The sequence below is a fragment of the Trichosurus vulpecula genome, chromosome 1, assembly GCF_011100635.1.
Source record: "Trichosurus vulpecula isolate mTriVul1 chromosome 1, mTriVul1.pri, whole genome shotgun sequence".
Classification (NCBI taxonomy): domain Eukaryota; kingdom Metazoa; phylum Chordata; class Mammalia; order Diprotodontia; family Phalangeridae; genus Trichosurus; species Trichosurus vulpecula.
In genome coordinates this window covers 224,983,010-225,008,459 of record NC_050573.1, presented here as the reverse complement: position 1 = coordinate 225,008,459, position 25,450 = coordinate 224,983,010, and the positions used below count along the sequence as shown (strand labels likewise).

General features: G+C 38.4%; 1 protein-coding gene across 2 annotated transcripts in view; it reads left to right on the top strand.

Annotated features, from left to right (window-relative positions):
- Positions 1-1,478: 1,478 nt before the first annotated feature.
- CEP192 (centrosomal protein 192) overlaps positions 1,479-25,450 on the top strand; it is a 146,285-nt gene continuing 122,313 nt past the window's right edge. For both annotated transcript variants that reach the window (XM_036757884.1, XM_036757875.1), the window contains exons 1-6: positions 1,479-1,595; positions 2,496-2,645; positions 3,532-3,702; positions 17,509-17,681; positions 18,429-18,481; positions 22,644-22,734. In XM_036757884.1, the coding sequence (XP_036613779.1) occupies positions 3,536-3,702; positions 17,509-17,681; positions 18,429-18,481; positions 22,644-22,734 (484 nt within the window). In that variant the 5' untranslated portion in view covers positions 1,479-1,595; positions 2,496-2,645; positions 3,532-3,535. The remainder of the gene's footprint in view (positions 1,596-2,495; positions 2,646-3,531; positions 3,703-17,508; positions 17,682-18,428; positions 18,482-22,643; positions 22,735-25,450) is intronic.

Genomic DNA, 25,450 nt, shown 5'->3' with positions numbered 1-25,450 from the left:
TCTCTTTTCCCATTCCTATTCATCTTTTCCACAGCTGCTAAAATGTTTTTTCTAAAGTGTTGGTAGGACCATGTCACCTCCTATTTAAAATCTAATGGCTATCACTTCTAGATTCTAAAAGAATCCTTTGGCATTTAAAGATCTTTACCACCTGGCTCCTACCCACTTTTCTGATCTTATTACTCAGTACCCTCCTTCACACACATCACTTTGGAGCCAAATTATTTTCCTTTTAATCCCTCCTCCTAAACAGAACTCTACATCCTCTCTCCCTCCATTTTCACAACCTCCCCTGTCCTCTCCATGTGTGGCATACATTTCTTCCACCTCTGTGACAGCTACTTTCCATCGGTTTAAGCTCCTTCTTTTAGCTCCTTCCTGTCCTATCTATTTTGTGCATTTCTTTGTAAGTAAATGTTTCCTCCTCCTCTGTATTGTAAACTCCAGGGCAGGGACTTTCACTTGTCTTTGTGTCCCTAGCGCCTAGCCAAGTGCCTGGCACATAATAGGTGCTTAATAAATGCTTTTTGACTGGAAGCTTTTCCACCATAACAGGACTAACCAGAGTTTACCCATTGGCGTTCAAGGCCTCAGGAGTAAGTTACTGCCATAATGAAAGATTGAAGCCTTTAGTCTACTCCTCCCACTATAGGTTCCTTTTAAGCTTCTGAATTCCTGAAAGGCAAGGTTTCTTTCAGTTACAAATTAATGAATTGTCCAGCGCTGGGAGATCTGTGGTCGAGAACTTCACTGTTTTACTGGTTTGTTTGTAGTTTGATTGAGGAAACATGGGTCTGGAGACTTGGTAAATTTTAATCATCATTTATCACTGGCCAGCCCCGGATCACTGGATTCTTGTCCACGTGAACTTTCTCTTTTGTAAAAACGGGATGCCCTTTGTCCTACCTACTTCACAGGGTTCTTGTTAGAACAAAAAGTGATTTACTGTTTTGTAAAGTAAAAAGCATTATTTAAATTTAAAATAACTGCTGCTTGGGTAGGTCATTCACAGGAACTACGGATTCTTTGTGCCCTAGATGAAATGAGCGCCGCAGCAAGGACTGGAGGAGCGTGCTCTTTCTTTGTGCCGCAATGAGCCTTAGGCCGGCTTACAAGCAGAAATATTTATCTCCGCCCAAAGAGAGGAAGGACTGCGCTCAAAATTCCTCATCAGGTGATGCATAGTAGACTACACCCCCAGTCCTTTAGAGGCGCGCTTCTACTTTACTTCAAATACCACAGCTGTGTTCCCCATGCCCAATCAGCAGGCATCGCGGGCGACCGACTGCCCCGCCCCTCTCCCGGCGCCAGCCAACCGGGAGCCTTTTCGGTGGGCTCGGCAGTACCGCTTGGGCGGAAAGGGCTGGCCTCATAGCACAGAATACGGTGGTAGAGTCGCGAAGAAGCTTTGTGCGCCTGCGCACAATGACCGGTTCCCTTTTCCCTTCTCTCTCCGTCTGCCCTGGGTCAATCATCCAGCCATTACCGAGTTTAATACGAGGGGAAGACGAGGAGCTCGGCCGCCTCCGGGCCCTGCTTCGCTTCCATTCCACTCTTTGCTCCAAGTCTCTGCCCCTGCATCGGGTAGAGAGGAGGTAGGCTAAGTGTCGCTCCCAGGACTCGCCGTTACTCCTTCGGTGGGGGGCGGGGAGGCCGCCCGCAGAGCGAGGGGCGGTTAACTTGGCCAAGAAGCCCCAGGAGCTCTGGGACAGGGGAGGGAAGGGAAGGAGGCGGCCCATTCTCGATTTCGGTCTGGCAGATGGCCCCTAAGACTCCGTGTAGAGCTGGCTGCAGGGCGCCCGATCTCGGGCCAGCTGTTGGTGAGGGCCGCGGCCCGCGGTAGTGGAAGGGAGGGGGCGTGGTTCGCGCTCTCGCGTGGGGGGCGGGGCTCGTGGAACGCGGGCGTCACAGCTCCTCCCGGGCGCCTCCCGCTCAGCCCCTCTCATCTAATGGTACTGACCCCACTTACCTCACCGCGTTGTCGTGAGGAAAACGCTTTGTAAATCTTAAAGCGTTTAGAAAAACGTGAGTCTGCTGATTTCTTCCCCTTTCCTTTCCATTCTGTGGCTGGAGCCCTTGAAAGGCGCCTAATTTCAAAGAGGCTGACCTTAGAGGGGCCCGGCCCCAGTATCGTGCCCGCCGCCCCCCTCACGCGGAGCCGGTGGGCCAGCTCTGTAGCCCCGTGCTGGGAGAGAAGTGAGCCCTGGATGGGTCTTTGCGTGGGCTTGGAGAAAGTGGTGTCATCCTGAGCCTGAGTGGTTTTGAGGTTGTCAGCTGATAATGACTATGGAGGCTGATCATTTTTATGGCTCGGTAACTGCTTGGCAATATTTTGACCCTAATAATTACATAAACCGGCTTGTGAGGAATGTGAGATTGAATGAATGAATGAAAGCTTTTATTAAGTGCTTACTGTGTGCAAAGCCCTTTGCCACGTGCTTGGGAATACAAATAAGAAAAGTACGTTTAATAGTATGCTTACATTTTCTTTTCAGGTTTTCGGTGGTAAGAATGAGGTCCCGTTCTAAGCAGTCATTTGGATGACACCTGTGGCTATCTCGACACATTTCCTTTTGCTGTTGGCATTTTGTGGTCATCTTGCTGGTGGCATTTTTTAAAAATCCACTTCTACCAGTCTCAGTTTTGTGGGTACAATTTAACTTGGGTTCTGATGGTTAATATACTTAATGCATGCTCATTTATAACATTTCAAATAAGTTGTAAAGTTTGCTTCTGGAACTTGAGTTTTTCTGTTATAAGCATTAAAGTGTGTTACTGTTTTGATATTAGCTGCATAAAATTATTTATATAAGTTATACTAAAATATGACAGACATTTAAAGTAATTAAGTGCTGAAATGATACATCTGAAATTTCAAGTTAGTACTTTTAGGAACTGCTAGGTAGAGATAGAAAACAATTATTGTGTATGTATTTTGTAAGATTTTTAAAAAATAGCATTGTCTTATGGTGTTATTTTAAAGTCAACCAACTACTAAGGATTACTCAGGGAAATGAGATCCTCTAAAGAATTAGTCCTAGAGAACAATAATTTGTTAATAGAGTTAAGAAGAACTGAGTTCAAATACGGCCTCAGTCACCTACTAGCTGTGGGGCCCTGGGCAAGTCACTTAACCTTGTTTGCTTCAGTTTCCTTATCTGTAAAATAAGCTGGAGAAGGAAATGACAAATCACTGTAATATCTTTGCCAAGAAAACCCCAGAAGAGTTGGACAATGCTGAACAACAAATACTTTAAGTGAAGATTGCATGCTCTAATAATTCATTTTTGTAGTAATTCATTATTACCTGCAAAAAGTTAAGTCTAGTGGTTTGATTTGTTAAATATAAAATGATTTGGTATAGCTAGTGAACATAAAAAATATATGCATTTTCATGCAACATTACTTTGGGAATATTTGAGAGAATAAACTCTTTCATGATATATAGTAAATGTTATTTTTATTTTCTAAAACTTGTGATTTAATTATTGGAAGAATGTTGTAACTTGATTTTTTAAAAATTTTGTACAGTGTGATGGAAAACTTTCAACGCATTGCTGATGAGTCATTTCCAAGCTCCTTAACTAATTCACTGGTCAGTAACAACAGTGGGATTTTGGAAAGTGTCAGCATTTCTTCAAATCTTGGCCTGCCTGTTGCTGTTTCAACAGTTGCTAGAAATAGATATTGCTATAATGATAGGTAAGGCTTTTTTTCTCCCTTACTAATATTTTTGATGATTGGAAAGACTGAAGTGAGTGAACTGTCCTAACTGGAAAATTATACTTTTATTCAGCTTCTCAAATATTTATGTGCTATTGTGTGCAAGGTACTGGTAATTCAGAGATTAAACATGACATACCCTCAAGAAGTTTACATTTCATTTGGATTGGGACAGTGAAGGGGTGAGAATTAGAAGCTCTACAGATATATATGTGTGTATTGTAGAGGCCAAAGAGAAATTCAAGACAGTATTGTCTAAAAAGATGTGAGGAGGGAAGCCACTAGTTTTTTTTTCTTCCCCAGTAAGGTGGTTTGGAGAAGAGCTGGCACCTGCATTGATCTTGATAGGAATGGAATGATTCCAGAATTAGAACTGAGAAAATGTATAGTTCAGGGATAGAGAGACAGGCTGTTCAAATAAAGAGAGCAGGACAAGATTGGGGGACAGTTAGTACTATTTGACTGGATTATATAGTTTGTTAAAGGGAGTAATGTGAAATAAGACTGAAAAGATAAGTGGGAACGAGGTTATGTAGAACTTATGCCTAGCCAAGGAGTCTCTCCTTTGCCCTAAAGGTAACAGGGAGCTATTGATGGTTTTTGAGTAGGGGAATGAAATGGGCTGTCCTTAAGGAAAGTTATTTTGGTGGTATAGAAAAGGATAGATTTGAGGGGAAAGAAACTGGAGGCAGAAAACCAATGAGGAGGCTTATTTAAGCAAATTGTTCAGGGTAATGGTAACAGCCCTGAACTAGGATGGTGACCATGTGAGCGGAGAGAGGGAGACAAATGTGAGAGGTGTTGTGGAGTTATAATTGACAGAATTGAATATGAGAAAGAGAGTAGATTCAAAGAAAACTTTAAGGATTTTGAGTCATGGTGACTGGGGAGATAGTGATCTAGGAAAGTTTGGAGGAATACTGGTGTTCCATTTTGAATATAGTTTGAAGTCTTAGCAGAACCTTGAGTTGGCCTAGATATATAGATTAAGTTTAAGTTTTTCCCAGATCTCAGCATGTGTGAGGCAACACCCATTCAGTGATTTAAGGTTAGGTGAGAAACGAGGCAAAAGATGGCCTAGTTTGCCTACTCCCCCCCCCCCCTCCCCCCCCCCCCACACAAAAAAATCAGTCTGGAAGGGGAAGACCTTCAGGGTTTCTGGTCAGAACAAAAATATTGGCTTATTCACACTAACTCTTACCATCAAAACCCAAGCAATGACCAAGTGAGGCTTTGGTTAGGACCTGTTACTGCTCAGTCAGAGAGAGCCAGAGTAATTTGGGTTTAAGGCACAGTCTAGTAGCTCCATTTGAATCCCATTGGGCTTTATCAAAGCCTGGTTTTCCAGAGCTCTATTTCAAGAAATCATAAATGAAGCTACATGGGGCAAAAGAATTAATAATCCCAGTTTAAAAAAAATTATAGAATGAATATGTAGAGAAGAAAAAATTTAGCCCCCAAACCCCAAGATAACTTGCAAGGTTTCAGTGATTAAAATTTATATTCCTTAGGGCAGAGCACTCACATGTATGGGTATAATCCCCATGTGGTTAAGAGGGAGAGGAGAGGGAAGTAAATGAGTTCACTGAAGGAGAGAAGGTAGGGAAAAAGACTGAGGCAGAGCTTGGGGAAGAGAAGAGGAACATAATTAAAAGCTAGTTGCTGTTTTTTGATAGAGAAATGGTATCCTTAGCTGGACTCCAAGGAGTTGAGGAGTAAATTGATGTTGAGGAAACTGAGGAAGTAGGTGTAGATTACTTAGTAGGAATTTAGTAGTGAAAAGAGAGAGAACATTGTAGGTTGAGGAGATGGGGTCCAAGAAAGGTTCTTTAAGCATAGGGGAGACCTGAGCATATTGGTTGCCTTGTGGTGGGAGCTAGTAGATTATAGATGATAGAGATAATGATTGAAAGACCAGTCACCCAAAGGATACTGGAAGAAAGAGTCAGGAGCACAGGTGATGAGGTTAGCCTTGGCTTCCTCTTCCTTTGGCTCTAGAGCCATGAACGAGATTAATACATGAGTCCTAGATGCTTTGAGGTAAGGAAGAAAGGAAATGAAGGAGCTCAAAGAAGATAGCCTCAGTTCATCTAGTCATGTAGGTGGGCTTGGAATTAAAGATTTGATCAGAAGATTTGGAATGCCTGTTTTGAGGACTGTATTAACTGCTTGAGAGAGGTAAAAGGTTTGTTATGTGTGGATCAGTGAGAACCTGGTTGAAGTTTGATTTTCTTTCCCCAGTCAGTACCCAAGGATTAAGGTTTATGATGATGATGACAATGAGGCTAAATTAATGAAGCATTTAAAGGAAGGAAAATCAAAGTAGCTCATCTTTTTTTTAAAATTAGCACTCTGCATCACTCCCCAACTTTATTTTGCCTTGTGTGTATAGTATTACTTCTTTTCCTGTGGGCTCAGTCTTAGTTTCTTCAGTTCATCTTGTGTTTATTCAGTAGGTAAGAAGTAGGATCAGAAGAGATAGATTTTGGGTATGACTCTGGGTTGAAGGTGTCAACAGGTAATCACAGCTTCATGAAACTTACGTGAAAACTAGGTTTATTACAAGAGAAATGAACATACACGTGGAACCCAAAGAGTTTGCAATCCATACCAAAGTTTGCATATTTATGATAGCAGGAAAAAGGAAAGAGGAGGAAATAATGGAACTCCACCTAAAGGGGTGTGGCATGGGAGGGGGACAAGTTGAGTAAAGGTGAAAAAAGGACAAAACCCCTTCCAAAGGGGAGGAGCAAGGTGATTGCAGAAGCTGCATTTTTCTCTTGGGAACTGCTGGACAATGAAGATTGGAGGGTCTGCATATCTATAGGGTCCTAGCTGCACAAGCAAATTTCCCAGCCTGGCACAGAATGGCTGGCACCTGTCTTGACTTCCAAGGACACACAGGTAGTCCATTTTGGGATATAAACAACAACTTATGTCAGCTGGGGTGGGGCGGGGAGGGGAGTGGTTTGTCCTTGATACATTCAGGGCTTTCTGCATTCTCTGGTTCCAGTGTTTCTGGAATATATGGCATCTCAAAAAGACAAGTTCAGGGGACCCCTTAAGAGTCCTTAGCAAAAGGAGTAAACATTAGGAGGATGACATTTTTTGTAAATAGATTTTATTGATATCTTTTTTTTCACATTGACTAGATGTACTTTACACTGACTATGTACTTAACCTTTCTCAGAAAATCATCCCTTATAACAAATCATTTTTTTTCTAAAGAAAGAAAGAGAGAGGGAGATGGGGAAAATTAAGTAAGACCAATTAAGACATGGAAAAAGTTTGGTATTATATGCAATTTTCATACCCTTGAACTCCAGCGTTTATAAAGAGGGAAGGGGGGAGGGAAGATAACTTCTTATATCTCTTCTTTGAGATCAGGCTTGTTCTTTGTGATTTTGCAGTATTCAATTTTAGGGTCTTCTGGTGGTAGCTGTTTGAATTTATGTTGTTGTGGAGTCATTTTGTTTGCTTCACTTTTCACCAGTTCATATAAGACTTTCTGTACTTCTCTGTATTCATTCAGTTCATCTTTCCTTATGCCACAGAAATATTCCATTACCTTAAATTTGTTTAGTAGTTTTCCCACTTGATGGATATATACTTTATTTCTAGTTATTTGCTATCACAAAAAAAAAAAAAACAACTTTGTAGTAGCGTACATTCATTGACTGTTGGATAAAGATTAGTCACTTAGAACTCACAGATCACCCACAGACATTAATTTAAGAATTTTGTAATTTTTATCACTTTCTACCTTTTCACAACTCTTCAACTATCTCTTGAGAAGAAATGGGCTCAAATAAAGTTAGGAGAGGTTTTTTGTATTTTAGTTCAGTTTTCTATATTATGGTAGTAAGAAATGTGGCCTGCTGGCCAGCCTTCCAGTGTTGAGGTTCCCTATACATTAGACTATCCTCTGATATAAAAGTTTGCCGCCAGGCCCACACTTTCTACCTTGGTGTTGTGTGGGGTAATGAGAGAATAAAGTGTGAAGGCTTCACAGGGAATATGTGTATATATATGTATTTATATCTAAAGTGTTTGAGAATCAATATTTAGAGAAAAGGGAAATGGAATAAATTTGAGTCTGTGGGAATCTGATTATTTAGCCTTTAGGAATGTCTTTCTCCCCTTCCTTCTTTAGATTTATAGATGTCACCTCAGCCATGAATGGAATACAAGATTGTGAAAGCTCCCCTATGAATAACTCAGGCAAGGCAATATTCAAATAGAGATAGTACAAATTTAGTTAGGATGTGAACCTCACCAGGCCCAAGTTTCGTTTTCCTGTAAATCATATGATTTTGGGGAAACCAGATGATATTCCCCTCTCCCCTTCACCTAGCCTTCTTACAAACTGCCATCTTAGCATTAAAATTTCCCTATAAGGTAATTCCGTAGTTTCTGTGCTTGTATTGGGTAAAAACTTATTCCTGGTTAGATTGTGAGGCCACTTGTCTCCGCAAGTGGGGATGGGGGTCCAGCCTCTGGGGTGGGATTTCTTAGAATTGTTTGTACAAGCGTATATATCTCCCTACTTGTCTTCTCTCCCTCGCCTCTCGTTACTGCTATCTCTGCCCTGATAGTGAGAGATGCCCAATTCTCGCAACACTTGATCAAATAAAGCTTCTGGTTTTTTTTTTCCGCCTTGAGAAACCGAGACACCTCTGTTTTTTTCACTTGAGTCAGTGGTCTTTTGACCCACACAGTGTAGAACTAAAGAACTCTATTGGCATAGCTATAGAGAATCTAGGTTCACTTGTGCATTATAGAGACATTGGAGTGGTACTTGCTCATTAGCAAAAGTATACTCTAAATCTGTAATCTTTCTGATGGCACATTCCTGTATATAAACGTGTACTTCATATAAATTGTCAATGTTTCAATTTTTGAGAGTCTGTCCATATTTATTTTTATCCTTTTAGATGGTGATCTGTGTAAAGGATCATAATAATATCTTGGATTTAGAGGTGGGAGGGACTTTTGAGCTCATCTTCAGTTCCTTCATTTTATGTGTGAGGAAATGGAGGCTCAAAGAGATGAAATTACGTGCTTAAAATTACACAGTAAGTAGAAAGGCAAGGATTTTGTCCAGGCTCTCTGACTCTAAATTCTCTGCTCTTTCTCCTGTACTCTCCTGACCCCTAGGATTTTAGGTTCAGGGAGATCTCTTGATCTTTTTCACATTTCTCAGTCAACCTTGGACTTTGCAGCATGATGATGTTCAACTATAATTAAATGTTGTAAAGCTGAAGCTTATCTTAATTTAGACTTTTGGTTATGGCTGGTCAATATATTTTGGTCATTCTGATGGCTTATGTTGCCTGCTGAACAAAACTGCCATTTGCAGCACTCAGGTTTTCTAAAAACCATTTTACTGTGTTATTTGTAGGCTCTCTTTCTGTTTGAGTCCTTTCCAACCAGATTAAAATTTTGTTTTGAAAGGTAACTCTTTGAACTTCAAACCGTTTCCACATTCCCATGTTGCTGATTACCTTACCCCTATGATCTCCTGTAGTCTTTTGTTGTTTTTCTCAGTTTTCTTATTAATTTTTCTAACTTTGATGCTCAGATTTCTCTTTCCATTATTTGATACTCAAATACTTTGTATGTGAAAATGGGATCTACGCAATAGACCCATTACTCACAGAATCTCTGTCAGATTGGTAAATTTTGTCCATGCCTGCATCGTTATTAATTGCCTTACCCTCTTCCTCTTGTACCCAAATATTGACAAAGATTCTTCTTTTTATTTTTACCATGTTTTTACCATAATGTTTTTACAAACAGTCCACTTGTGAGGATTTTATGATAAAATGGAAGGAAGTGGTTTGTGCAGCTTATGAGGGGCTGTGTTACTGAACCTCGGTGGTTATATCTTCCATAGAGCATTATTTAATAATATATTTACATATTTAAAATTTAATTTTGATCTAATTTTAACCAACACTTTTCCCTCTCTATAGATATTCTGATATTCAGGCATCTTACCTAGGAGAAGAAAGATTTCCAATTGCTTCTAAATCTTCTTATGGTAGTCAGTTAAACTTTGAGCCAAAAGGGAAGTTTCATCTTAGCTACCAGGAGGACAGGATGTAAGTGCCACCTTCATTTTACTTTCTTTACAACTAATATGTAGTATTAATTGTAGAAGAAGCCACATTAACTTTGCACAGGTATGACATGACATAACTGATTTTTTTATATCTGTTATCACAAAGGATTTATGATTTTTTCATCAGTATGAGATTTTTTTCTTCAAGAAAATGTTTTTGTGAGTGTCGTTTCATGAATTTTCTTACCAGTTTGACTAGTTAAAACTAATAAGCCAGAACAAATGAGAACAGGTTTTATTAAACTCAGAGTGACATTCCCTATTGGTGGTTAATGAGGACTCTTGTCATTCACAGTTCAGCTAGTAGTATTTATATATTATATAAAAGAAGAAAGGAAAAAAAAATGACTGTTCATTATAATGCAGTTGGCCATACAAAGGAAATAAAGTATACTGATTTTAAGGGTAAATGTATATTAGCTAAGGAGATAGATGAGGGATGTGTCCTTATTAGTATAAGCTAAATTCACTAAATCAAGGTACCTGCCAGCTACCTCAAACAAAATGTAGAAAATGTTCTTACCTGTTTTGACAAAGCTATTCATGGTGTATTGACTAATAAAACGAGAATTGCATTTTCTCAGCGAAAAGTGGAGTTTCTAGAGGATTTTGATTATGATGAGAAAAAGCTTCTGGATGGTGAACATCAGATACTCTTAAAAGAATAGGACTTTTTTTATAAAGGAAAGCTGAAAATGGGGCAAAAGAGTCAGATTTTTAAAAAAGTACACAAGGTTTGAATTTAGCATGTCTCAGATGATTGATAGAGTCATCCAAGCTAATTAAGCTGCATATAATTATAGTGCCTGGTAGCAATACAATTACCAAACTCCCTGAAATTATGGACAGTATTATATTCCCTCCTTCAGCCGGATTTGAAAAAGTATTTTAATTTCACTTAGGATTGTCCGGGGTGGGGGGACACAAAACTTTTTAAGGATTAAGTTTTTTTTTAAAGCAATTAAGTCTTTTTGTACCAGTTTTTCATGTAATCAAAGTTATCTATTTAATCTTTTGTAACTCCTTCTATCCCATGTTTGGTGAAGAATAAATCTCCTTCCCATAGCTGTGAAAGGTATTAATCTACTTCTCTTGTAATTTTTTTTTAACATTTAAAAAAATTATTTATTTTTAGTTTTCAGCATTCACTTCCATAAGATTTTGAGTTCCAAATTTTCTCCCTCTCTCTCCTCTTCCCCCACCTAAGAGGGCTGCAGTTTAATATAGGCTCTACATATACATTCAGATTAAACCTATTTTCACATTAGTCATTTTGTAAAGAAGAATTAGAACCAGTGGGAGAAACCATGAAAAAGAAGAAACAAACAAAAAAAAGAAAGAGAGCAAATAATATTCTTCTTTCAATTTCTGTTTTACCCTCTGGCTCTAGAATATTAGGGCAGTTTTCCTTGATAATTTCTTGAAAGATGATATCAAGGCTCTTTTTTTGATCATGGCTTTCAGGTAGTCCAATAATTTTTAAATTATCTCTCCTGGATCTGTTTTCCAGGTCAGTGGTTTTTCCAATGAGATATTCCACATTGTCTTCCATTTTTTCATTCCTTTGGTTCTGTTTTATAATAACTTGATTTCTCATAAAGTCACTAGCTTCCACTTGCTCCAATCTAATTTTTAAGGTGGTATTTTCTTCAGTGGTCTTTTGGACCTCCTTTTCCATTTGGCTTATTCTGCCTTTCAAGGCATTCTTCTCATTGGCTTTTTGGAGCTCTTTTGCTGTTTGAGTTAGTCTATTTTCTAAGGCGTTCTTTTCTTCAGTATTTTTTTGCGGTCTCCTTTAGCAAGTCATTGACTTGTTTTTCATGATTTTCTCGCATCACTGTCATTACTCTTCCTGATTTTTCCTGTACTACTCTTACTTGGTTTTCCAAATCCTTTTTGAGCTCTTCCATGGCCTATGACAAGTTCATGTTTTTCTTGGAGGCTTTTGATGTAGGCTCTTTGACTTCTTCTGTCTGTATGTTTTGGTCATCTTTGTCACCAAAGAAAGATTCCAAAGTCTGAGTCTGAATCTGAGTCTGTTTTTGCTGCCTGGCCATGTCCCCAGCCAACTACTTGACCCTTGAATTTTTCGTGGGGGTATGAGTGCTTAATAGAGTATAGAGTACTTTGTCCCAAGCTTGAGGGGCTGCGCTGTTGTTTTCAGAGCTATTTCTACACAGCAAGCTCTGCCACACCAGCGCTTTCACTCCCTCAAGAATGGCCAACCTGGATCACTTGGCCCATGACTCAGATCTAAGCAGGCTCTGCCCTCCTGCTCTGATCTGCCACTTAATTCCTCCTACCAGGTGGGCCTGGGTCCAGAAGCAACTGCAGCTGTAGCTCTGGAAGCAGCCTCAGAGCTGCACCTCCTCCACTGCCCAGTGGCTGAACCAGGACCTCCTTTCACTCTGTTCCAGTAGTTTTTCCCACTAACCTTCTCTGTTGTCTTTGGCGTTTGTGGGTTGAGAAGTCTGGTAACTGCCACAGCTCACTGATTCAGGGCGCTATGGCCTGTTCTGCCCGGCTCCCAGTCTGGTTGGTCCGGGTACGGACCATGTGGACTCTGTTCCACTCAGCAAGGTGCGATAGGCCTTACCCAGCGACCATCCAGGATGTCCTGGGCTGGAACCCTGCTTCCCTCTGCTATTTCGTGGGTTCTGCAGTTCTAGAATTTGTTCAGAGCCATTTTTAATAGGTGTTTGAAGGGTCCTGGGGGAGAGCTTTAGGCAAGTTCCTGCTTTCCAGCTGCCATCTTGGCTTTGCCCCCAGGAACTTCCCAAATTTCATTCTTGAGGGTGTTGCATCTTTTCTGGGCTAACTTCTTTAGAATTTTACCCAGTGGTAAGTTTATTTTTTCTAAATCCTTGGAAATGTGAACTTCCAAAATCTCAGTTATATGTCTTATTATGGTATTTCCTCTCCTTCAGAAATTTTGAGGTGGAGTAATTGTCTCCCCACAAGGTTATTTCTGGTTCATTCATTAGTTTCTCTTTGTTCACCATTTCTTCCAGAATAGTAGTTCCTTTCAACTTGTCCTACCTTTTATAAGATGTAGTTATTAAGGAAAATGAAGAGCTTATTAGTTGTTTTGTTTTTGGCATACAGTGAAATCTTTTATTACCACTATGTCATATTTCTGTGCCAGGCTTGTGGTTTCCTAATTTCTTTCTCCCTTCTGTCCAATTGGTCTGTACTATACTTGGACTGTATAGATTCACTTTATGCCCCTTTTGTCTTAACCTAAATAAATGTTCCTTATCAAAATTTCCTTCCAATATCTTTTTTATACAGTGCTGCTTAGTCTCTTATTTATCTTGACCATGATTCCTGATAAAATTCTTGAATGGATCATTAAAATATGATCCATTATCTAGAAAGGGAACAGTGGTGTTTAGAAAGAGCCACCATGACTTCACAAGAATGTACTCTGCATATTTAACTTAATTTTCTTTTTTGGATAGCATTACTAAAATAGTAGATGAGAACACTATGGGCGTAGTTGAGCTAGATTTTAGTAAAGCTCTTCTTTAAAAAAATTTTTTTTCCAATTACACGTAAAAAAAAATTTACTTTCATTTTGAAAATTTTGTCTTCTAAATTCTCCACCTCATTCTCTTTTCCTCTCTGAAGAAGGCAAACCATTTGATATAGACTGTACCTGTGCAGTTATGCAAAACATATTTCCATATTAGCCATGTTGTGAAAGAAAAAACACAGACTAGGAAAAAACATCCAAACCAGAAAAATAGAGTAAAAAATAATATGTTTTGACCTGCATTCAGATTCCATCAGAGTTTCTCTGGAGATGGATAGCATTTTTCACCATAAGTCTTTTGAAATTGACTTGGATAACTGTACTGCTGAGTATAGCTAAGTCACTCCCAGTTGACTACCATTTAATATTGCTGTTAACTTTGGATGGATTCAGAATTGGTTGGATGGCCAGCCTCATAGAGTGATTGTTAAAGATTCAATGTTAGTGTAAAGGAAGTCACTAGAATATGCCAGGGACCTATCCTTCGTCCTGTATAGTTAAACATTTTTGATTAATTATTTGAATAAAGCTAGAAATGAAAGGCTTTTGAAGGTTTTCAAATGGCACCAAGCTGAGAGGGTTGGCCACATTTACTAGATGTAGTAGACTTAGGCTAAATCTAATAAAATGACTGACAAATATAAAGTCTTATACTTGGGTACAAAGAATCAACTTCTCAAGTCTGAGATGGAGTGACATACTTAGATTACAGTTCTGAAAAAGATCTGGAGGTTTTACTGCACTTACAAGTTCAACATGAAGTATCAATGATGTTGCAGTCGAAAAAGCTAATATAGTCTTATTTTGCATTAAGAGAGAGGCTTAGTTTAAAGGAATAAGTTGGTGGTGGTAGTCTTCCCTCACCCCCTTTTTTTTTAGATGAACAATTCATTCTAATAATTGAGAATCTTCAATTCAGCAAATATTTTTAATTTAAAAAGTTCTGAACTCGACTCTTCAAAATGAAAATTTCCACTTCCAGAGGAATAGAAAAAAATTATATATGAAATCATGAATGTCTGTTATGAACAGTATGTTTTTTATATATTTTGTTTTCAAGAGCTGCCCTTCTTCTGTTTCTGAACTTCCTTTTGTTGTCTTCTGTGTATTTTAAAAAATGCTTCCGTAACTCTCTTTTCTTGGTTTTTTTTAAACACTATCCCTACTTTCCTTTTCCACCACAAGTCCCTCCCTCCTATTAAAAAAAAAAAGAAAAACAATCCTTTTAACAAATAAGTACAGTCAAACAAAACCAATCCATGCATTTTCCATCTCCAAAAGTATATGTCTTATTCTCTAACTTGAATCTGTCATCTCTATCTCTGGAAGGTGGGTTGTCTGCTTCATCACTGGTCCTCTGGAATTGTGATTGATCATTGTGTTGATCAGAATTCTTAAGACTTTCCAATAACCAGCCGTCTATTCAATCGGCAGGCATTGATGAACTGCTTTTTATGTCCTAGGCACTGTGCAACATATTGGATACAGATAATAGTTTGCAGTTAATTATAGCACTTGAAAGTTTGCAAAATGCTATAAATACCTAATTTCTTTGATTCTCACAGCAGATATAAGGTAGGTGCTGCTAATAGCACCTACTAGGAAGTCTTTCTGACTTGTTTACAGACAGAAGTGAAGCAATCTCAAGGAGCTTATGGTGTATTAGACTAGGGCTTTCCAAAGTGCAGCCCGCCAGCCGCATGCGGCCCGTAGTGCGATTTTATGTAGCCCCGCTTTGTTTACTAAGGGCGTGGAAATTGACACAAACGCTTTAACTAAAGCATTTGTGTCAATTTCTGTGCTTGTGGTAGACACAGGCGGGCCACATGGGGGCTTATGGCCCGTGTTTTGGACAGCCCTGTATTAGACCATCTGTACGTAAATATATCCAAAATACATAGAAAGTAAATGCAAAGTATTTTTTTTTGCGTGTGCCAATGGATGGGTTAGGGTGGGTGGGGAGGAGGAGGGGATCAGGAAGGCCTTAACTAGAAGGTGGCATTTGAGCTGATTGCTGTAGGATACCAGGGATTCCCACATGTAGAAATAGAAGAGTGTTCTACCTGCCTGGGATCTTTAAGTGTCTACTGTATTCCAGTCATTGTGCTGTCCTCATTTTATGTACCACTTTATTCTCTCCTTTTGGAGAGAGATTAACTTCTGCGGTGAGCATTTAGTATTTTCTTGGCTATAACAGTGGTATAATTATGCAGATCATTGCAAAATTTGCTCTGTTCTCCATGATTGCTGGAGCTATGTTCAATGCCTAGAATGTTTTTCTTCACTACTACCTCTCAGAATTCTTGTCATCTCAAGATTCATCTGGGGTGCCATGTGAAGGCTTTCCTGATTCCTCCTTCCTTTCCCACTCTGTAAACTAGTTCTTAGGGCTCAGAGTACACCAGAGGCACAGTGGATAAAGTTCTGGGCCTGGAATCAGGAAGACTTCAGTTCAGATCTGGCTTCTGACACTTAACCTAGTTGTTTGACTCTGGGAAAGTCACTTAGCCTCTTTGCCTCAGTTTCCTCAACTGTAAAATGAGGATACTATGACAGCACCTGTCTTGCAGTGTTGTGAGGATCAAATGAGATAATATTTGTAAAAGTGCTGAGCCCATAGTGCCTGGCACATAGTTGGTGCTGTAGAAATCCTTCTTTCCTTCTCTTCCCTGCCCTCTCCCAATTTATTTGTATATGTATAATTTATTCATATATGTATAATTAATATAATTTATTTGTATATGTATAATATCTTTCCAGTGGATTGTAAGCTTTTTCATTTTTGTCTTTGTATCCCTAGTACCTTGTATGTAGTAAGAGCTTAGTAAATGTTTTTTAAATGGATTTGAAGGAAGAAGACAGTGCAAAAACAGTTTGGGTTGGTAGAATGATGCCACATTGCTGAAGATGGGGTAAATGATTGGGGAGGCAGATATTAGGTAGCAAGTATAGACCTTTCCTAGGACTTTGGCAGTAAAATGGAAAATAACTTAAGAGCAGTGTCATTGAAAAGGGTTTTGGTTTGGTTTTTTTGTGTGGTTTTTGTTTTTTGAACAGGGGTAGCTTGACCATGTCTATTAGCTGAGTGAAAAGAGCCCATAGAGGGTAGATACATGAGAGAAACTGGATGCGTTGTGGAGAAGATTGGAAGAAATATATTTGAGGATTCACTTGTTAGCTTTAACAAAAGAGAGCCAGATTTTCTCCCTGATATTGGAAGGATGGAGTATATTGAGTGAGATTGTTTGAAAGGAGTAGAAGAGGACAATTGAGAGAGTTCATATCACATGACCTCTGTCTTCTCAGTAAACTAGTAAGTAGGGTTTTCTGCTGACCCCAGAGGAAGAGGTGAAATTGAGGACTTGAGAAGAAATGAGATTTGGAATAGTTACAGTGGGAAGTCAGTAAGAGATAAGTAAAAGGATTTTGATGGAATAGTGAAAATCCAGTTGAGGTTCAATAGCAAATCTTTGTTTTGGAGCCCTGTCAATATGATTCCATAATTTCTTTCGGAATGGGTGGCAGCTCTAGGGATGTCAGGGGTTAATTGTGAGTAGTCCAGAAATCTGAAAAGTTAAGAAGTGCCGGGATTCCAACTTGGAGTCAGCTATTATTGAACTAGTTAATGGTAGGCTCAAAATTAAATAAAGAGGCTGTGAAAACAGAATCAAGGGACTGAAGATCATATGAGGGCCAAGAACAACTGTGGAAGGAGGGTAGGAAATTGTTGAGGTAGAAAGAAACCAGATTTCCATTAAGAGGAAGCCATTCTTGATTAAGAGGGAGTAATTCTTGAGTTGGAAGATATGATGAAGTTTGTGAGACTACCCTGGTGCATTGATGGTAGACTTGAGTGAGATTATGATTGTTTCATAGTTCTAGATTGTATAGCAGTATCTCAAAAAGATTTGCTACATTTTTAAAAATGCCTAACATGGAAGGTAATTTGCCCACTACTTTTGGCATTTGACCAGATATATGAGGGGCATTTCCTATTGCTTTATCCATTTTTACATGAGAAATTCCATTTCTAATCTGATAATAAATTATTGGGTAAAACAATTCAATAGCAGTTACTTAGATTTATATGGATTAATGTAATTAGAAAACTTTTTTCCTTCTCTAGGCCAGATGTCAGTAGACTTGCTGGAAATCAACGCATGTCAGATAGTTTCATGAAAGAACTGTCTTACCAGCAAGAGAATATTGACAGATTGCCAACTGAGAGTATCAGAGCTGCACGTTCCATTCAGGACAAAAATATTTTTGGAAAGATTTCACCACTGGATCAAGTGAAAGGTATTTCCTAGCATAGAGATATTATTGCATGCATTAGATATTTTATGTTTTTTTGTGTATTCTTGTTTTGGTGACTTGTGATGTGGTTAAATAGAAAACAAAAAATGCTGAGTTCTCCCGCATTGATAATAAATTTTACCTCACCTCTCTCTAGCACTTTAAAGTTGACAGTATGAGTCGGGAATTGGAAAGAGCTGTTAGAACTAGAGGCAGATATTTGGGAATTAATTATATAGAATTTCTAGTTTAGAGAAAGATAGTCATGGTAAAGTGGGAAAAGCACTAGATTTAGAGTCATTGAGTGTCTGGGTTTAGATCTCCTTCTGTTACTAACCCACCTGTGTAACCCTGGGCAAGTCATTTTACCTCTCAGAGCATTAATGTTCTCCTCTTTAAAATGAAGGGGTCATACTGCAGGATCTCTGAAGTCCAGACCAGTTCTAAGCCTATGCTTTCTCCACAGTAATCTTTTAAAGCATGAGGTGGAAGAATTCCATTTTTATAGATTAGGAAACTGAGGTAGAGAAACTTTGACTTGCTCATAGTTAAACAGTTGTTAAATGTCAGAGGCAGGATATAAACTTCAAGCTTAGCCTCTTTGGTATTACACAGACTTCTGCTACATACATTGTCATATTTATTTGTATTTGAGAGGAACAATTATTATTTGGCTTGACTTACATGTCAGTTATTTTTCTGTCTACAAAGCTTAGTTGCTAGTTACACAATGTTAGTATTTATTTACAGATTTATCAACTGATGTGTGTTTCCTCCCACATTTGAGAAGCAGAGAAAACCAGGTAAAATATTAAATACTTTGCTAACAACTAGCAGAAATTAATGGTGAATAGTAATATTTTTGTCTTTTAATATTTTTCTTTTGACCAAACTTTAGACATTTTTTAATAATAATAGTCATTTTAATGTATTAAATGAAAATATCGCTGTAAAGCATCTGACATTTGCAATGACTTAATTTTCTTTTTGGGAGGGGGGTGCTTTCCAGATCTGGTGATTTCAGTGGTAAAGCCAACTCCTGGGGTGGAAATTCCCTCCACTCAGGTACACTGGCATCTCACTTTTAATTTATAACCTTAACTGCTTAGGGGTACCAAGATGTTAAGTCAATATTGCCACATAGCTAGTATGTTTAGCAATATTTGAACTGAGATCTTCTTGTCTCCAAGGCCAGCTATCTTTTTTTTTTAATTCAAAAATTTTTCTCTCCCATTCCCCTCATGCCTCCAAAGGGAGTGGGAACGGGAAAGAGAAAAAGCCCTTGTAACAAATGTTAAGAGTGAAGCAAAACAAATTCCCATATTGCCTATGCCCAAAAATGTGTGTTTCATTCCATATTTAGTCCATTACCTTTCTCTCAGGAAGTGGGTAGCATTCTTTTTCATTGGTCCTGTGCAGTCATGGCTGTTTATTGCACTGATCAGAGTTTTTAAGTCTTTCAAAGCTGTTTATTTTTAAATTGATGTTACAGTATAAATTATTCTCTGGGTTCTGCTCACTTAAGTGACTTAATCAGATGTCATATTAATCTTCCCAGATCCCTCTGAAATTCTCCCCTGTGTCTTTATAGCACATTATATTCATATACCATAATATGCTAAGCCATTCTCCAATTGATGTTGTTGTTCATTTCACTTGTTGAGTCCAATTCTTCCTGAACCCGTGGACCATTGCATGCCAAGCTCTTCCAACCTAAGGGGCTTATCTTCGGATGTCATATCTTTTAGCATTTTAATACTGTGTTTTTGGCAAAGATACTAGACTGGTTTGTCATTTCCTTCTCCCCGGGATCCCCTTTTGTCAGGACTTTCCACTGTGACCTGTCAATCTTGAGTAACTCTTCCTGGCATAGCTCATAGTTTCATTGAGCTACACAAGCCCCTCTGCCACGACAAGGCAGTGATCTAAGAGGGGAGTTGATGAGTACTCCTTTAATTTGTAGTTCTTTGCCATCACAAAAATAGCTGTTAAAAATGTTTTTTATATATAGTCTCTTTTCTCTTTTCTTTGATATTTTTTGGGTAGAGCAAGGCTAGCCCTCTATTTACTGTATCATGTCCCTCAGTTTGAAATTGAGAACCCAAAATTAAATGGCTTTATAGTGCTTTCTTTTCTTATAGTATAGCTGAGTGAATTTAGTTGTATTCTTATTCCATAGCTATTGCTATTTTTAAGTGATTAAGGGAAGGATAGAAGCAGCAAGGTCCTTATATTCCTTCAATTACATGTGGTGGATGATTTCATTGCGCTTATGATGTGTGGAGTCTTACAGGGTCATGAATAAGTTCATATAAAGATTGAGATCCATAACTTTCCTATACATAGATAGCTTATATACTTACATTTACATGCATGTATGTATTCAAATGTATGTGAACACACACACATATGCAGTTTTAAAAGCTTAAAACATCACTAGGACTTGGAACGCCTTGTACGTTGACCTTAAGTATCAAGCCTTATCTCGCTGTCCTACAACAGATAGAATGTCCTAAGAGGGATAGGGGTTGGGGAGGAACAAGGTGAATTCAATTAGTGAGTACTTGAGTGAGTAGAAATGACAAAATGTGATTATTGATTGCTTATATCAGATAAAGCAGTGTGGGGAATCATTGATAATACTAAGAATATGAAGCATGGTGATGTTTTTGATAGAAATTGGGAGGTTTGGTAGAGAGAACAGTTTGGAGGGGAAAAATAATGAAGCTGTCTTGGACATGTTAAAATATGAGTTGTCAGTGGGACATCCCGTTTGAAAAATCCAATGGGCAGTTGTTGGAATTGGAGGCAGGAGAGGGACTGGGACTAACTAGACCTATCAATTTGATTCATCTGCATAGACAATGGAACCTATAAACATTGTTTACTTCAAAGCTCACCTCAAATGCCATCTCCTAAATGAAGCTTTTGTTGTTTCCTGTGCTCAGGACCCTGAACAGAAGAGCCTTTTCATCTACTAGACCACCTCACTAGCCTTGCTTTCATCCTAGCTACAGTACCTACCTGTATAACATCTTTTCATTCATTCCCATCTTTACTTACATAGTGACTACCTTAAATTTAAATGGCTGCCTAATTGATCTTACTGTTTTGAATCTCTTCCCCACTCCAAAATGTCTTCCACATAATTGCCAATATAATCTTTCTTATACTCAAATCTGAACTGCTAGCCTCAGTCCCTCTCCTGACTTCAATCCCAACAAGTCCCCATTGGATTTTTCAAACTGAATATCTCACTGACAACTTGAGTATTAACATGTCCAAGATAAATCATTCTTTTTCCTTTCTAAATTGTCCTCTCTACCAAAGTTCCCTATTCTCTTACTCAGTAGATCCCTATTGCCACCAGGATAAAATATAAACTACTGATTGGTTTCTAAAGCCCTTCACAACTTAATCCCAAACCTCTCTCTAGTCTCATTTTACATTATTTCGTTTCTTATCAAATAGGCTGCCTCTCTGCTCCTCATATAAGACATTTCTATCTCCTAGTTTCATATCTTTACACACTGGTCATCTCCGAAGTCTGAATAATATTCCATCTTTCCTCACCTTGGCCTCATAGAATTTCTCTCTTCTTTCAAAACTAAGCTCAAGCATTATTTTTTCTATGAAGCATTTCCTTATCTCTCCCTCTCTCCCAAAATACTTTGTATTTATTTTGTATTTTTCTCTTAAATATTTATCCATTATATACACTTATAATTACATGTATAGCAGTGTCCCCTGTGCCGAAAGTGTCAAGTGTGTGGGCCACATGCTGCTCACAACACTCCCAAGTATGACCAGATCATGCTAAAATGTAATTGGGAAATATTTAATAAAATAAAACATACAGGATACTACATTTTAAAATGAAGTCAATATGTGGCGCATAGGGATTCTTATATGCAGATTATTGGGCCCCATTTCTATTTGTTTGACACTACCCTAGACCACTGGCTGTGCTTTCTAGTCCAGCCACTCTCTTCCTACAGTCATTGGTCAGGGAAGCCACTCTGGTGGCGAAGGAACCAGTTATGCCCACCAATTTCAGATTGCCTTCTACAGAACAGCCAAGTTAGCTTAGTTGAAGTAGCAAGGGCTTCTAAGGGAGAAAATGAAGACTACTATGTCAGGCAAGTGAAACCAAAGCCATCACCTAATTATCATCTCCCTTCAATCCTGATGGAGAAAGCTTAGGACTTTGCCCCTGGGAATAGTAGCCTTCATTTAGGGGAGTAGTCCATATGGAAAAGAGACTCATCTTCTTACCACTAATGCCTGCTGTTAATAGGAATGTAAGTCCGAGACCTCTTGAACACTTGGTCTTGCTTCCAACCCGGGGTTGCAGTCTGGCAGCTGCTCATTTGGGTGCTGCCTTGTCTACTTCGGGAATCACAGCCATCAAAGTCCTTGCAATACCAAGTGATTGGGCTTCAGAAATGGACATGATTTTATCAGTGGAAACAACATTAATAAAGATATGTTACAGTTTTCTTTGTGATTGTACTCTAAGGATCATGAAACCTTTCCATCTGATGTGTAGCTGAAGCCACTCGTTTATTTTCTCCTTCACTAGCATGTGAACTCCTTGAGACCAGGGAGTGTCTTGCTTTTCCATTTGTATCCCTAACCCTTAGTACACTGCTTTGTACATAATGAGCACTTAAATACTTTTTTCAATTCATAATACATATTATCTTCTCCAATAGAATGTCTTGCTCCTTCAGAGTAGGGATGCTTTAATTTTTTTGTCTTTGTATCTATCCTTGGCATCTAGGACAATGCCTTGCATATAGGGAGTGTTAAATAAATGCTTGTCGATTTATTCCTGTAGAGTCTTCTAAGTAATTGGTTTGTGTTACAGGCATTTCTGGAAAAGCTATGGTATAGTCTTTCTCTGACTTTTATCAGTTCCTTAGAAATGAACAAAAGAATTATTTTCCTGTTCTTTCCCTGTAGATTGATCCTCGAAGACCATTATTTGAAGAAGAAAGAAGCCTTTTAGAAAATGAGAAGCTATTATCATTTAGAAGCTTAGGAGACTCTTCTGGTATAGTATATACACCATTTGAGCTTTTTAACCTTGCTTTATAGCTCCTTCAGATTTTGGCTTCATATTTATAGCCAACATGGCCTCACAGAATTTCAGAATTGGAAGTGAGCTGTATAGTTCAGCTAAAATCCTGTCAAGAATCGTCTTGGCAACCTCAGTAACATGGTCGTTTGGCCTTTGTCTGAAGAAAGACTTCTAGCCATGGGGAGAGGCTGCTCTCTCATGAAGCACTCTGTTCAGATTTTCACAGCTCTCATTGTGGTTTAGTGTTACCTTACTCTGAGTCTAAATCTGCTTGCCCACAATTTCTCCTTGTTCTCATTCTGTCCTCTGACACCAGTCAGGATAAGTCCTATCATGTGTTTCATGCAACACCCCTTCAAAGACTTGAAAACAACTATCATGCTTTCTCTGAGTGTTCCTCTAGGCAGCCCCCCTCTCCCCCAACTCTTTTACCCATTTTTCCTATAATATGGGTTCCAGTGCCCTTTCCACTGAGGGCTCCTTTCTCTGGAGATACTTTAGTTGGTTAATATGTTTCCTAAAATATGAACCATTGAGTAATCTGATTTAATCTTAATATGTATCTTGTTCGACTGTTAACATTTTTTCTATTTTGAAACTTGAAAAATCGTAAATCTGGGCTTTAAAGATGATGATGTATTTAATTAACTTGGGTTTTTAATCTTTAGCCCTGCTTATTTTCTGAGACTTTGGGGAAGGGGTGGCACGTATTTTGAACCTGCGATGTCGGCAGCGTGCCTGCCTGTGGAAATCCCTTCTGATTCTGATGGGCAGTGCCTCTGTGGCTTGTACAGTTTTAGTTGTTTGATACTGAGAACTCAGGTGACTTGCTCATGGCCCCACAGTATATATCAGAGGAAGGATTTGAATTTGGGTCTTTCTGACTCAGAAGCTGACTCTTTACTCTTAAGTAAGGAATTGTGATATATATAGCTAGAAGGAATGTCATAGTCTAACTAGTCAAACCATCTTGTTTTTCACATGAGAAAACTAGGGCCCAGATAAGTTAAAATGACTTGTGTAAGATCATAGGTAGTAGGTATCACATATAGGATTTGAAGCTGGTCTCCAGAAGCAGCGCTTTCTTTTCAAATACGTAGGAACAAAATATCATCCTCTAAAAATGCTTTATCTTAGTTCTCTTTAACCCATCCTATTTGTTAAACTTAAGGGGATGTGATGTAATTCAGTTTTTGAAAAACATAATGGCAATAAATCTGGATAAAATAACTGTTTTATACCTTGCATCTTCTGAAAATAACTCTCCACTTAAAATCTGTATCATTGTAACATTAAGTTATTTCTAATATTTTTCTTGGAGTTTATTTTAGCATAATAAGTATAAATGATTAGTTTTCTGCAACCATTTAAAAAGTCATTACAAAACATCAGCAAAACAAAATCCAGTTCCAATAGCAAACTTCACTATGACTTACTGAATTTTCCTTTGCATTTGTTTTGAATTCAAACTGGCAACAGATTTATTAACTGGTAGAAATCTTGCCTGCAGAAGTGTTTTTCTGAGACTACTACCAATAATGTGGGCAGCTTGGTAGTACAGGGGATAGAATGCCAGGCCTACAGTCAGGAAGACTCATCTTGATGAGTTCAAATCTGGCCTTAGACACTCACTAGCTATGTGACTCTGGGCAAGTCGTTTAACCCTGTTTGCCTGTTTCGTCATCTATGAAATGAGCTGGAGAAGGAAGTGGCAAATCACTCCATTGGCTTTGCCAAGAAAACCGCAAATAATAAGTGTGATTTCAAAATGCTAATAGCTAAAGGCAGTGTATCAGCATAGACACAGGTGTCATCCAAATGACTGCTTAGGAAGTTGTCTCACTCTTAGCACTAAAAACATCATCTTGATATTTTCCTCAAATTCCTTCTTCAAATATGATTTTATTCCATTTATGGAAATACCAGTTATTCTGAGATTGATTGTTATATGTCTGTATTTCAGATCAGTTATATTTTAGCATGACTGTCATTTGTCTTAAGTTATGAATCATTCTTTCATTTTGTTTTTGTGGTTCATTGATTTCTTGGCTTCACTATGTCTGCTTTTTGCTACTTCCAAAAAGTATTTCTTTCTCTCATATTGCCCAGCTCATGTCTTCCATTCTTCTATATATCAGTTTTCTATTCCAGTATGTTTTTCAGCATTTCACAAGTTATGATAGTTGTCATATTACCATGAATTTTTCAGCACTGTTATCCTGTAATTGTCTGATGTAGCCCATATTTTTGTGGTTGGAGATTTTCTTTGCTTTACTCACTGTCTTTCTGGTTTATGTTTCTAGTTTTTCTTTCTTTTGTAATTTCTCTGGTGGTAGTTGTGGGAAGTAATTTAAGTGGGCATCTTAGATGTCATTCATTCCACAATTTATCGCAATTTCCATTTTAAATGCCCTTGACTATGAAACAACTACACAGGTGAACTCTAGGTTATTATAAACGCCTTAATTATTTTTTGCAGTCATTTTGTAGGAGGATCAAAATTAACCTGGATTCTTGAAGGTTCTTTTAACCTGGCAATAGCTGGACTTTTTGTGGTTATTCTTTTTGACCCTATTGCTCTAGATTTCCTATTTAGACCATTTTCTTGTCTAAAGATAGCTTGGTAGGGTGCTGTTAACATCCATTTTTAGCAGAAAGCTCATGTTGCCTTCTTCTAACAAATCGCTTC